The 15,066-nt window shown below is 41.0% G+C and overlaps 1 protein-coding gene and 1 pseudogene across 1 annotated transcript; one reads left to right on the top strand and one right to left on the bottom strand.

Moving 5' to 3' along the window:
- Window positions 1-233: 233 nt before the first annotated feature.
- LOC115804729 (probable G-protein coupled receptor 149) lies at window positions 234-10,664 on the bottom strand. The gene is given in 6 exon segments (XM_030765235.1): window positions 234-307; window positions 365-920; window positions 7,927-8,384; window positions 8,713-8,896; window positions 9,147-10,140; window positions 10,588-10,664. Coding segments are annotated over 6 exon segments (2,343 nt in total).
- A 3,729-nt stretch (window positions 10,665-14,393) lies between these two features.
- On the top strand, window positions 14,394-14,810 carry LOC115806035 (ADP-ribose glycohydrolase OARD1 pseudogene; annotated as a pseudogene).
- Window positions 14,811-15,066: the final 256 nt, after the last annotated feature.

Below are 15,066 nucleotides of genomic sequence, written 5' to 3'. Positions count from 1 at the left end.
AATTCACTGCTCACTGTTTACAGTGTGTGTATGCAATCATGAGATTTAATTTTTAATCTTAATCTTTTAATCACATGCCATCCTTAATATGTGTCCTGGTTTTCTTTCAGCACTCTTCAGTAGTCTCAGAAACCCCTTCATTGGTTACCTCCACAGTAAATTCCATCACACTTCCATCTGGGGTCATCTCTGCTCTCTGCTATGGCTATCTCAATTATTTCCCTGTTCTCCATTCAGCTGTCTTGGTCTGCTGTTTGCCTTCTGTATGCCTCATTCAGAAGCTGAATCTCCTCTTGGTAACCACCACCTCCTCCAGATGCACAGCTCTCCTGGTAACCACTTCCTTCTCCTCCTGATGCAGTGCTTTCTTGATGCTGTCGTTGACTGTTCTGCCGATGTGCCTCCACTGTGTCAGGTATGTGGATATTGATGTTGTCAGTATCTGGGTTGCTGGTGGGGATGAGGAGAGAATAAGAGGCTGTCTCGCCCAAGTCACATGACACAAAACGGTTCTCCCGGCGTGAGTACCGTAGGGAGGGTGAGCGAGCATGTGCTGAAGACTGACTAATGTTAGAAACAATGGAGACACTGTCCATGGCCTCTTCATTGTCACAAATCTCCAACACCTCCAGGTGGATTTTCACGTTGGTATCAGACACTCCTCCTGGCTCCACCACCAGTCCACTAATTATGCCATCTCCAACACTACCACCACAACCATCACCTGACTGCGCCTCTTCAGGCTCATGACCTACAGATTTAGAGCGGTACACTTCTACTTTCTTGCCATTGGGAGACAACTTGAGGCCATCACTGCTAACCTCATAGGTAGAGAGGGAAAGTGTTTTGCCTGTGGGGGCATGGAGGGAGACAGTTCCTTGGAAGGCACAAAGAGGAATGGCAAGCCCTCCTGTGGATTTCTGTTTGGAAACAAAGACACACAGACAAATCAGGAATGCTATTTCACTTATTTATAAAGACAGGCTGATTTAGGTCATTCTTTAGGGGATTGTAAAATGTCCATCCAACTGCAGTGTAAACTGACCCATAGTGCTTTCTACAATCAAAAATTATCTCAAAGCAGCTTTACAGCGATCAGTTTCTAACTCCCAGTGGCAAGGAAAAACTCCCGAGGTGGATGAAACCTTGGGAGGAACCACGACTCAACAGGGGGAGTGCATCCTCCTCTGCTCAGCACATAGAATAGAAATTTACAGTGAAGAATCCAGGGTAAACAGATGGTATATACAATTATTTACAGTATACGATTTATTCATAGTGTAAAAGAATTAATAACAAGGCTCTAGGAGTTCTGCGTGGTATCAGATATAGATTAAGGTGATAACCAAGCAGTGTTCATATCAGTTTGTTTGTTTGATATTTAGACTCGGCTATAAAGGACAGGCTGTTCTTGGTTCGCAGTCAGGTTGAGTTGCGTCACAGGTGGGCCGCTGGCTCAGTACAGAGGCCTGCAGTAGGTCTGGGCAGGAGGGGCAGAAGTATATAGGCCTCATGCTGGGAGCAGATGCTTTGGACTGGAACCGTATAGACCTCAGAATGGGTACCCCAATGTTGGGGCAGAGAGGTGAAGATAAAAGAAGAAAGGGAACAAGATAGTTGAGTGAACTGAGGCAGGCAGTAGAGTTTTTGAGATGTATTTTGATTCTGATTAAAGTGCAGCACTAGTGCTCTGGCAATCTTAATTGATACAGCGTTGACCCAAAAAACAAAAGAGAGGAGGGAAGCAGTGGGCCATGTAGCCATTTGGGGTCTTTGAGACATCAAGAACTCTCCATTCCATCGTCAACAAACTTAAGTGATTGCATGGGAATAGAGGAGACATCGATATTTCAGTTCACCAAAACACTCTATGACCATAGTCCACCATCTCAACCCCTTGGGCTGAGACGATTAGCTATATACTAGGCTGAATAGGTAGGTCTATAGTCTAGACTTAAACTGAGGGAGTGTGTCACAATCCCGGACATTGGTTGGAAGACTGTTCCAAAGTTTATGAGGCATGTAGGAGAAGGACCTGCCACCAACTGTAGATTTCGCTATTCTCGGTAAGGAAAGAGGGTTTTGTGATCTAAGAGGGCGATGCAGGCTATCGCCCTCTTAGAGGTCAGTTATGTACAGGAGGGCCAGACTGATAAGAGCATTGCACATTAGCAGCAGAATTTTAAAATCAATATGAAACCTAACAGGTAACCAGTGTTGACAGGATAATATTAAACTAATATATTCACACTTCCTGGTTCTTGTAAGAACCCTAGCTGCAGCATTCTGAACCAATTAAAGCTTGTTTATATACATGGAAGGGGATCCAGCTAATGGTGCATTACAGTAATCTAATCTAGATGTTCATGAATGCGTGAACTAACTTCTCTGCATCATGCAAGGACAACATGCTCTTTATCTTGGCTATATTACGGAAATCAAAGAAGGATGTTCTTGCTTTGTTACTAATGTGTGTTAACAAATGTTAAGTCACTGCCCATCACAACCCCAAGATTTTTAACTTGGCATGAGCTGATACCCATTTGCCATGCTGCGAAGGCTCTACTACTGGAGCAGGAAAGATGTTAGCTGTACTAATTGCATCCAGAACAGCTAACAGTGACTTAGAGGCAGAGTTCTGAATATCATTAACCTCACATAATATCTGGACACTCGTTCAGTAATCTTCTCTGTCAGCCTAACTGTTAATTCACATTTCTCACATACAAAACTCTCCCTAGTGATGGAAGAAGAATAGCTAAATTATGTTGCACTTGATTCAAGTGGAATGAGTGCTGAAGTTCCTGGTTGCTTAGGGATAGCGGTGTTGGTGTTTTGAAGAGTTAAAAAAAATGCCAAAAAGAGCACCCAGTATAACTTTGGGGGATTGTGTACTTTATGAAGCTACGTAGTATTATGTAGTGTTGGTTAAATTTGGCAAATGCTACATTTTCCTGTGTAACCCCGCAGCAGCTACATGCAAAACAGCAACGGATGGCTAGGAAGTGACGTCACCAAACCCTTAGAGCTCAGTCTTGAGAGTGTTTATTCAATCCCATACTGAACCAGTGAACTAGGATGATCATATTTTGGTTTCCAAAAAGAGTACGGGGAAATTTAAGTGTTTGTCTCTTTTGGTTCCTGTCGTTGCACATGTAAGACTGATGCTTGACAATGCAATGTGAAACTGCATCTGTACTTAACTGCTTCAATACATAGCTGGATAGTCTTTAATAAGACAAATAACTGCTAGCATAATAACAGTGACAAGATCTTTCCATTCAAGTTTTGATGGCATTACGGCCTTCTTAAGGTCCCCGGCTGTTGCTGGTAATAGTAATGAATGAGATGCAGTTTAACCAATGTTTATGGCATAACCGTGTACATTGACCATCCATTGTGCGAGGGGCGGGACCTAAAGAAAAAGGTCAAAGCAATGCAAATGCACACACAATGAATGGCGACTGTGGAAAGCAAAAGCCTAATCCCAGATATTTTGCATTTTTTAGGTCCAAAAAAGAGGACATGCCCGGGAAAAGAGGACGTATGGTCACCCTTCTCATAGTTGGGTAAAAACTTGTGAATTTGTCATTTATCTGGTTTCATTTGCCTCCACTATCACTGAGTTCAATATCAGAATGAGCAGAAGTCATTTAACAAATAATTCATACTAAGCCAAGGCTGAGACTGTGAGCAAGATATATTGTGGCCATTAATCACAACTAAGAGCATTTTGAAGGCACTCAGTGAATCACACAGAGCCCTATTCTGTATGGGTTGTAATGATGTAAATGACCATGATCTTAGACGCTTAAGACTCCATTGACAACATTTTAGAAAGAAAGAGAGTAATAGACATGCAACTCCCTTAGGTCTGCAGCAAATTGTAAGGCATCTTCTCTCCCACTTATATCACAGTGGTACAAAGGACATGGTGAAGTAGGCCTTTGAGAAATACTCCTCCAAATGTGACTATTAGAGGTGTACAGAAATATCATCATCTGTATCTGTTCAACCAACAGAATTGTCTGTCTCTGTATCTGTATTCGGATATCAGACTGGAAGTGGGCGTGGTTTATACTAGAAGTCATGTTAAATCAGGCAAATGTTGTATTTTCTAACCTAATATTGGCAATGACAATGCAATTTTTGTGCCTTCAAAGCATCAGATTGATTTAATATTGCCATATAATTAATTATGAAATATGTTTCCACATCCTCATAATGTACTTTTCATCTCTCTTTCTCTATTTATTTTTATTTTTATTTTTAACTTATCTAAGTTATATGAACTATCTGAACCCCACCACTACCACCCCTTTCACTGGGTGGTATTGAACAATCAGAAACTGAACAAATGTTTTATAAATTGAAAGATTCTGTTCTGCATTGGTTATACAGTGCATACAGAAAGTTTTCAGACTCTTTCAAGTTTTCCACATTTTATTATGTTTCAGACTCATCTTAAAATGGATTCAGTTTTTTTCTCATCATTCTACACACAATACTCCACAATGAGAAAGCAAAAACGGGTTTGCGGAGTGTTTTGTTAATTTATTAAAAATTTAAGACTGAAATATCCCATTTACATAAGTATTCAGACCCTTTGTTATGACACTTGCAGTTGAGCTCTGCTGGATACTACTTATATCAATGGTCCTTGAGATGCTTCTACAACTTGACTGCAGTCCACCTGTGCCTAACTGAACTCATTGGACATAATCAGGAAAGGCACATGTCTGTCTATATATAAAGGTGTCACAGTTTATGGTGTATGTCAGAGTGAAAACCAAGCCATGAGGTTGAAAGAATTGTCTGCAGACCTGCGAGACAGGATTGTGTCAAGACACAGATCTGAGGAAGGATACAAGAAAATTTCTGCAGCATTGAAAGTGCCCAAGAGCACAGTAGCCTCCATCATTCTCAGCTGGAAGAGATCTGGAACCACCACCAGTCTTCCTAGATCTGGCCACCCAGACAAACTGAGTAATCTGAGACGAAGGGCCTTGGTCAGACAGATAACCAAGAACCTAATGGTCACTATAAATGAGATCCAGAGTTCCTTTTTGGAGATGGGAGAACCTTACAGAAGGACAACCATCAGTGCATCACTCCATCAATCAGGCCTTGATAGCCCGCTTGGAGTTGTTCAGGTGCTTTTTGGCGAACTCCCAGCAGGCTGTCGTGTGCCTTTTAGTGAGGAATGGCTTCCTCCTGTGTTCAGTTATGCACAGGTGGACTGCAGTCAAGTTGTAGAAGCATCTCAAGCACCATTGATAGAAGTAGGATCCAGCAGAGCTCAACTGCAAGTGTCATAACAAAGGGTCTGAATACTTATATAACTGGGATATTTCAGTCTTTTATTTTTAATAAATTAGCAAAACACTCCAAAAATCTGTTTTCACTTTGCCATTGTGGAGTATTGTGTGTAGAATGATGAGGGGAAAAAATGAATTAAAAAGAGGGAAAAAAAAGAATGAATCCATTTTAAGATGAGTCTGAGACATAACAAAATGTGGAAAACTTGAAAAGGTCTGAAACCTTTCTGTGTGCACTGTAGAAACTATTTACAGTAAAGATATTTAGAAAAATATCCTTCAGTTGAAGAGAATAATCTGAAATTCCAATGACGCTGCGTTCGCGATTCTTGATGTGTTAATGTCACTGCACTTTCAACTGAAGGATATTTTTCTAAATATATTTACTGTAAATAGTTTCTACAGTAAAGTTTTCAGACCCTTTTAAGTTGGGCAGCCGCGGTCTAAAGGTTAGCGAACCAAGCTCGTGACCAGAGGGTTGCTGGTTCAATTCCCAGGACCAAAATCCATGGCTGTGTGCCCTTGAGCAAGGCATTTAACCCCACTGCGTGTGTTCACTATGGGTGTGCTGGATGGGTTAAATGCAGAGGACTAATTCACTGCTCACAGTGTGTGTGTGCGATCACAGAGATTTACACTTCCAATGTAGATTTACATTACATTAGAAAAACATAAATTACAACAGTAATTTGCACTGACTCAGTGGGGGCTACTACAGAATATAGCGATCACTTTTCAATAATGTGTAGTAAATTAAATGACTTTCAACTGTTTTTATGGAGTAAATTAACACATACAGCTAAAAACTACAGGCTGTGGGGGCAGACCAACTGCCACACAAGGCTTTTGTCTCGTTAGCTCCCGCTCCTGACACGAAGGGGGCTACTACAGAATATAGCGATCACTTTTCAATAATGTGTAGTAAATAAAGTGACTAGTTAGTGAAATCAAAATCTTATGTTGCAAACAGAATGGGCATTCTTACCTTGTAGCCATCCACAATATAAAAATCGATCTGGCTGACGCACAAACATGCAATCATGTTTTTTTTTTTCGTATTCGGATTCTGATACATCTCTAGTGTCTATTGCAGGTCCAATTCCATGCCTGCACTCACTCCCAGTTCTGAGACCTTACTCAACAAGATGAAGCTTTCATTCAAGACAAGGATATGTTCTACTGAAGCTATGTACACTAAGGTGCAGATTAAGATAATTACATGATTTAGACTACAGATTAAGACAATTATATGATTCAGATTACAGATTAAAATAATTACATTATTCCGATTATGATAATTACATGTTCAAATTTGCAGAACGGAAACAAAAGATCATTGTGGCTCTCAGTCAGCCACTAATAACTGCTAAGAAATAGATGCCTCACTCCAAAGATAGACTTGGCTGTAGCAAACAGATATGCTCACTGGCTGGGTGTGAGATTTTTAATCAATTATATTCCAAAACCAGTGATGATGCATTAAAAATAATAGCTTTATAATGCCACCAGTGTTGAGATATGCATAATATATGCTCTGCAACAGAATAAACTCAAAGATAAACATTTCCAGTTTATTGGCTTCTGCAGCACAATCACAACAATTTTAGCATCCAGGTTTCTACACCAAGAAAGAAAACATCTAAGGCCCTATTTTACACTGTCTTTGACCAAAACAGATGGGCTTAATATGGAGCAGGAATGTGCTCTGGGCTGTTTCCAGCAAGTCTAAGCAGGAGTTTAAGAGCATCTGAGAGGACTTAGACGATACTGACATTCATATAACAGAGTTTAAGGAAGATGCTGTGTTGACTAGTACACTTTAAAATATTCACCTGTATAGGGGCCTAATGTACACTCACTCACTATCTAAGCCGCTTATTCTGATTAGGGTCGCGGGGGTGCTGGAGCCTATCCCTGCGCTCATAGGGCGAAAGGTGGGGAAACACCCTGGACAGGTCGCCAGTCCATCGCAGGGCAGACACACAATCATACCTAGGGGCAATTTAGTGTCTCCAATTCACCTATCCTGCATGTCTTTGGACTGTGGGAGGAAACCGGAGCTCCCAGAGGAAACCCATGCAGACACGGGGAGCACATGCAAACTCCACACAGAAAGGATCCTGGCCACCTGGCTGGGAATCGAATTCGAGACCTTCTTGCTGTGAGGCGACAGCGCTACCCACTGCGCCACCCGCCACCGTACCGCCCCCTAATGCACACTATTCATTTTCAACCAGGTGATATGAACACTGTGTTATAGAACTTATGAGTCTGATCAAACATCTGAACAGGCATAATTATTTTGCTTGGTGGCAGTGAATGCTGCCTGGAATGTAAAAAAGGAACAGTAATGACTTTATTTTTGGCAGACATGGATAGTTCAACCATGGCTTCACTCCATCTACTGTTCCCCATCTGTTTATTCAATAAATCTTCTACAAATAATGCCCGGTCAACATATAAATACTGGTTAAAAAAAATACAATGAAGGGTTAAACAATCCAGGCAACACATGACAAGGTTGTGTAAATTGTGTAAATGTGAATATAATTTTGGAAGATAGAGGGAGTTACCGTAAATCTAGATGGTTTAGTATTGCCTACAGTACCTGTCTTGGAGTTCTCTCTGATTTACTGCGGCACCACTCCCAGTCCGAAAGTTCAATTTTGCGACACTCCTCATGAGAAAGCCTTCTCTCTTGCCCATCAAATACAGAGGAGGTGTCCTCTCGGTCACAGGCTGGCACAAAGGATGAGACACTGCAGTAGCCATCTACATTGTCAGAGCCTGCAGGCTGGCCAACTGTTGTTGTCTCTTGTGAGACAACCTCCAAGAGAGGCTGGCCATGGAAGGAGCTATCCTCCATATCAGTGTTTCTGAACTCTTGCATAGTGAGGCCTCCAGTCGGATTTCTATCCAGTGCTGCAACTCTGCTCTCTGAGAAATCACAGTTGTACAAACTATTGTATGAAGGTTTCATGATGGAGGGCGATTTGGCATGAGAGATTTTGTAGATGCCATAACCATGCTGGAAGGAGAGGTTAAATTCAAATCTCCTTTTATTCCCTGTAAAAAAAGGTTAATGTAAATGTTCAGATGTGGTGATATCCATCACATCTGTTTTCATTTTCAAGGTTTACATGAGTGCCATTTAAACAATTTAAAAATCACACACAAAACTGGACATGGCTGTCTATCCTGTGACTATAAATAGAACTTGAAAAAAATATTACAGAGTGTGACTAATGCAATTAAGCTGACAATCACCGAAATAGACTCTGCCCTTTTGTAATTTACTTAAACTAGACTTTCAAGACTAGTCTTTGAAATCTGGGTTGGTGGTATTCTTACTGTTGATTAAGAAAATATGCTGATATTCCCATCAGATACTCACCAGAAGAAGGACCTGAGGCTGGCCCTTGGTGGCAGTTGATGAAGCAGCCACATGGAAGATGTATCCAGTGCTTTGACAGTACAAATACTGGTGTGACCAGAGCAGAAAGAAGGGTCAGGAAGAAACTCAGGGTCTCTAAAGATGAACTGTGCAGCCGAACAGCATGGCTCACAAGAATTTGGGTCTGCAAGTACAGAGATCAAATGATTACCATCAGAGCTATGGTCAAAGTAGGTCAAATGCTGCTGAACCATTTAAACTTCTGGTTTCTTATCACAATGCTAAAAACGCATTATAGTTCAAATAGAGCTGGAATTTAGGCACCTGTGACAGTCAATCACTGACTGTAGAAACTTGTGGCCTGCAATATGGATTTAACAGGTATACGTTAATATTCGGAATACTAGGCTATTTCAGTGGTTACAAATGCTCACCATCATCGGCATCCATAGAACAATGCGAGCCATCGCCAGAATCATCGAGAAACGTTTCTGTGCAAAGAACGTTGGAGAGTGTTGTACGTTTCGGGTATTCTTCAGTGAACGATCAGTGGCTGGAGGCGAGTGTGAATGTGTGTCTGTTTTGCTCTTTGATAATCCAGGATCAGAATCAAATTCCGAATAAGCCCCGAAACTTTTCTCCAAGCTATCTCTAGACTGAGACGGGATTTCACATAGAGTCGCCGACACGTCAGCGCTTAGCGTCCTGGCGATTTCAAAATAACTAGGGTAAAACATCTTATTTTCTGTTAAGCACAACAACTGGTAAGTGAGAGGGACCGAGAAAAACAAGAGGCCACAAAAACACACTGAGTAGATCGCGAAAAGAAGCAATACATAAAAACTATCACTCTCTGGGAGACAGCCCAAAGATGCAGGAACGAAGCGGCCCCAGCCGCACAAAGGTAATATGCTGACAATCAAACTAACCAACCACACCGCAGCCACTGCCCATAACACCATCAGAGGTCGACTGGTGGTCTGGTACACTCCAAAACGCTTTGTCACATAGAAAGTATATGCAACGATAAGGCACGCCTTCATGTTGCTTGACAGTCCTTGAAAAACATAGAGCAGTCCTGACAAAGTACATATAGTACGAGACTGTCCAGCGTCGTCGTTCCACCATTGCAAGAACATGAATAAAGACAGTGGTACGACGCTGATGAGGTCGTCTATAGACAGGGAAGCCACTATTACACATAACGAGGTTTTGCTCCTCATTCTAAACACAGACAGGAGTGAGTACAATCCCCCGGCGCAGGTGACTGTGGCAATGGCGAAAGACAGACAGAAAAGAGCCAAGTTGATTTGCCAGTTCGCTTTAACCGGGTCCAGAGTTTCAGAGCTCACTGTGAAGAGGATGGTTTTGTTTGGCAGGGGAGAGCTATGTGTCGCAGACATTTTAATCTACTCCAAGGTCCCTTCCCTCAATAAAACGAAACAGCCCTCAGTTTATTCCTATGACGCTCCATCCCCAATGCGCAGCGTGAGGTACAACTCTCCTGTTTCGTGCACAGAGTACAGCAGACGTGAAGCACATAAAAACAGATTCCTGCTGAGCAGCCGCATCGTCTCCCTGAAAATTATGGTTCTGTATAGATGCAAGCGAGAAACCAAGTCTCTTGTTTGGTCAGTATCCACCAGCGTGACAAAGCTAGTCCCGTGTCGGTCAGCTGCAACTTACGTTGGTGATTTTATAAATCTTGAGTAGCAGAGCTGGCACAGTGCGTGTGACTGTGTAAAGCGTCGTGCGCAGATAAGAGCATACAGTCGCCTCTCACAGTAGACTGCTATCGCATGAATGGGCCCGTTCCTCTTTCAAGTCCCTATGGAGGTCTCAAGCTATGTGTAGAAGGAGGAGGGGCGAGCATACCGCATCAGCGTGCTCTCATTTGCCCACTGCTGTGAAGGTGTCCCCAGGGAAAAGAGCAGAAGACGCAAGCGGCACATTTCCGCCGTGCAAATGAGGGCCACTAGTTCACAACGAAACAGGGTAGGTTTTCCTGAGTTGTGTCTAAAATGATAATCTTTACCATGTGAGTTTCTAAAACAAGTACTGTACCTCTCCCCAGTCCTACTGGTCGTAACGTTAATTGAAAATCAATTGTTTCGATAATTTAGTCACTCAGTGATGCACTAAACCATACTCGATTCGTGTACTGAGACGTGTTGGTAGCCTGCTTTCAATGCTCTTTTGTAAGTTGGTTGGACAGAAGTATCTGCTGAATGTCTACATTCTCATTGTTTTAGTGTAAATGTAAACGTGGGCCTCAATATCCACTACACATGGTAATTTGTGAGTTTCAAGGGACGTCCTGGCCGTTTGGCATACGGTCTTCTTCTGTCTCCTAACTCGATGTTTTTTCGTTCATCGGATTTGTAGACCCGTTCTTTGTTTTTCGCCCAAAACTTCATTTAGTGTAACAACGTAATAAACATTTAAAACTTCACTGATACATTGTGGCATTAGCTGTCATGGGCATGGTTTAGTCCATAATCAAATTCTTATATGATTTTTAAGAATTTCTAACAATTTTAACAGCTTGGATAAATGGACAAAAATATTTTCAGAACAAGCCTTTCTGAGCAAACTCATTCATTTTATTAATTCTGACAAGACATGAGACAAACCAGCACTGTTTTACCAATAAGATGGGATGTACACGGAATGTAAACGTGCAGCTTGCCAAGTTCTATTATAATTACAGAATTTCAAAATCTAAATAACATAAAGATAAATATGCTAAATATTTGTCCATCAGAATAACACAAGAAATATCGTGGTGATAATTTAGCCAGTTGAAGACGACTGTTAAAAAGGCCCATATGTTAAGAGTCAACCTCCCAAGCTTGCCCTATGGTGTATGTAAGGGAAATTCAGAGTCCCCAGTTATGAGAGTTGCTAATTTCTCAGAGACAACAAAGTTCAGATGTGATGAACCATTTACCTTTATTCCATGTACATGGGAGAAGCACACCTCAGACATGAAGCGCAGCTCTCTCTTGAGGTTAAGGAATACAAAGGTTTTATATGTTAGGACTGGGGTCTAAGGACATGTGTTGGGGCCCTAGGATGACCTTTGAGAAGGCACAGGATAACTGATGTTTGCTCCTTGAGGGGTGCAGACACCCAGTTCACTGCTCTCCGAGTGGTACAAACTAAACATTTTACTCAGACCCTGTCTTCTACATGATAATGCTCTCTGCTCTAACACACCGATACATTCTTGTAATTGCTCTAACATACAGATACGTTGTTGCAGCACAGATCCCTATCAGTTTAAAACTTCATCATGACGATAGACATGAGCCACTTTTTCTAAGAGTTACAGCTATAAGCAAAGCAATATTTTTCCCACAGGTGCCGAATGAAACAAATTCAGCACATATTTTAAGTGCAAACTTTGCATCGTTTAAGCCATCAAAATCAATTCATATTTAGCTGAAATGAAATTGTTTTCTTCATTTAAAGCAAAATGCAACATCTAATGAATGTAAGAAGGCTATTAATAAAAACGGAAAGCTTGTTTTTCCTTTAAAGTCTAATTTTGATCATAGTAAACACTCTGGCCTGGCATGGCACTGGAAAGACTTCTAAGGTGTTTAATGTTCATTATGTCCAGAACTAAACTAATGACACATGCAAATACAGTAATAATAATGCTGTGTGGGGTCAGTGTCAAAAGACACACTGAGATTCTCAGTGCTGTCAGTCATGGGCATGAAAACAGAAAGGCAAGACATGAACATGGAGGGCATTACCACTTTCATGGGGAATTGTTCCTACACCTTTTCACAAAAACATACAGACCTCATGTACAACTTGTTCACTACCTTTGGTTAACACTAACATTGAGAGCAGTGAAGGGTTGCATAGGTCAGCTTGGTTTTGAGGTTAATAATGCATGATTTATTATGCCAGCCCGAAAGGCAGTCCATTCTAATACCTGTCCAAAGCAGAGTGCTAATAGAGGAAACATTAAAACTCATAGAAGCCATACAGATGTGGTTGACAACCTGTCTTGTTCAGATGAAATGTGAGGATGTTCTAGATCAATTATGTGTAAGATAAGGATGTTCTAGATTAGTGGAGTGTAAGATGAGAATGTTCTAGGATCTAGATCAGTGAGGTGTGAGGTAAAGCTGAGAATGCGATCATTTGGGTCTAAAGTTAGGATGCTCTTAGATCAGTGTCTGAAGACTGAGCTCTGCTGTGACATACTAGGTTTACAGAGAACGTTTTTGATCCTTTTAAGAACTTTTGTACCATTTAGAACTATTTAATCTTTTTATTTTTCCAGTTATCTTACCAGCATCAAGAAATAAACTTTTTACTGTTCCCGTGTTAACAACAACAACAACAAAAACATCAAACACATTTATGCATGGTATTTGACTGTTAAAATGAGTCAAAGGGAAGTTTTTGAGATCTTTGCTCCCTCACAAAGTGGAATAAATAAGGAATTAGAATGAACTGACTTTGATGTATATTTTAAGTTTTTCTGTCAAAGTTCAGAGTGACAATTGCATATTTGCTGCTGAATTGAAAATAGCAAGGGTTAGGGTCCTTTCAATATGATCTCAGCAGTGTTTTTTTTTGTTTTGTTTGTTTTTTTCATATAGGCTTAAGTAATTGCAAACTGAATCGTTGTACATTTTGTGTGTGAGATAAAGTGTATCATTATTCATCCATGATCCATAGGCTTGACTAAATCTTGTTCTGGGTTACAGTTATTGCCTCAAGAAAGCCAATTTTATCAATGAATGAATCCAAGTCAGATAATCTGTAAGTGTACATTCTGCTCCTCGCAGTCTGTGTACATTGCCATGACTGTCAGCATAAATTAATTCAGCGCATACAGTATGTCTCATTTATGTTCTATGGATATTGCTCAAAATTCAAAATGGATTTAGAACCATTTTACAAATAATCAACAGTCCTGCATCATAAATTTAAGATAACTTGTTCCTTTTTGCTGATTTTCTCATCAATCACTGAACCACATCAGTCTGGATCCAGATTCAAGGGGCAGAGCAAAGCAATCTTAGTACCTGTCTCTAGCAAAGACCCTTGAAAGGAAGGGTCATTTGTGAGCTGTATTTTGTTATAATTTTCAAAAATGTTTCACAGGAAGGAAGATTGGTGCCTGATGAAATTGAAGACTATGAGCATTAGAGACATTCTATGAATTTCAAAATTCTTCTATAAAATATACACAACATTTTATTTGTTATTTTGGAACAATTCAAAGTCTTTCGCTGAATGGGGGTCAGTCCCAAGACTAATCGATAATAGTCGTATATATCCTACACTTTCTGTCAAACTGTCAATCAAAGTGATTTATGACCCCCTGTGAGGACACCCCTCCCCTCTCGCCCTCCCTGGCCGGCATGATTGACATGGTGGTGTGGAGACTGCGTGGGGAAAATGTGGTATCTGGATTTCACCAATATATTTATTCAGCAAGATGTTGTTTTTTTATGTTTGGCGGTTTATGGATATGTGATCACCGATTTAAGTCGGAACAGGTATACAATAAGTTTTGTTTGATGATGGAGCCATAACTGGTCGGAAATACCGATGTCTTGGCGAGCACCCCGGTGTCTGTAAAATATGATCGAAAATATAAGCAATGTGAAAAAGAACACGGTAAATTGGATATTGTTGGTTGGAAACTCCGCTATTTGAAAGACGATTTGTTCTCTTGTCCTGTGGGGGAGTCTCTAGCCCACTGCATCAGTCAGGACTGCCACATGGGATCCGGCATAGCGGTATTGTTTAAGAGAAAGTTTCACGGTGTTGAGGAGATCACAAACAGAGCAAGCGTCCAGGTCAATGCGCAGTGCTTGAAAGAGCTGGTCGTTTTATCTACTGCTTGTTTGCAAACGAAAAATACTTCCACAAATCTGCTTATGACAGTCTTAGACAGAGTCTTTATTACATGAAGCCCCACTGTTTACTAAATGGTGTCACCCACGTGTCAATGCCTAGGATTGGTTGGGGTTTGGACAGTTTAAAGTGGATAAAAAGTGTTTGGAATTCTAAAGGAAGTCTTCCAACAAATGGATATCCAAATCACTATATACTCATTGTAGCCTTCAGCGTACAGGATGTAGCCTAATCAAATTTTGCTAACAGAGGCATCTTGATTTACAATGTGGGCTATCCTTTCGAAGCTGCTGATTGCTGGAGCATGTGTCAGATGCCTCTGTGTTGTTAGACTACTGCGCAAGAAAAAAAAAAAAAGGTTTGATTGTAGGCGAGGGGTGTTGGAAATGGTCAATATGAGGGTTCCGCAATGTGTGGGGGAGTATCAGAACATGTGACACAAGCAGTTATGCTGAAAGCCTA

This window comes from Chanos chanos, chromosome 2, assembly GCF_902362185.1.
Source record: "Chanos chanos chromosome 2, fChaCha1.1, whole genome shotgun sequence".
Taxonomy (NCBI): Eukaryota; Metazoa; Chordata; class Actinopteri; order Gonorynchiformes; family Chanidae; genus Chanos; species Chanos chanos.
Note: the sequence above shows the minus strand (reverse complement) of the source record. Positions and strands in the feature narration are given on the sequence as shown.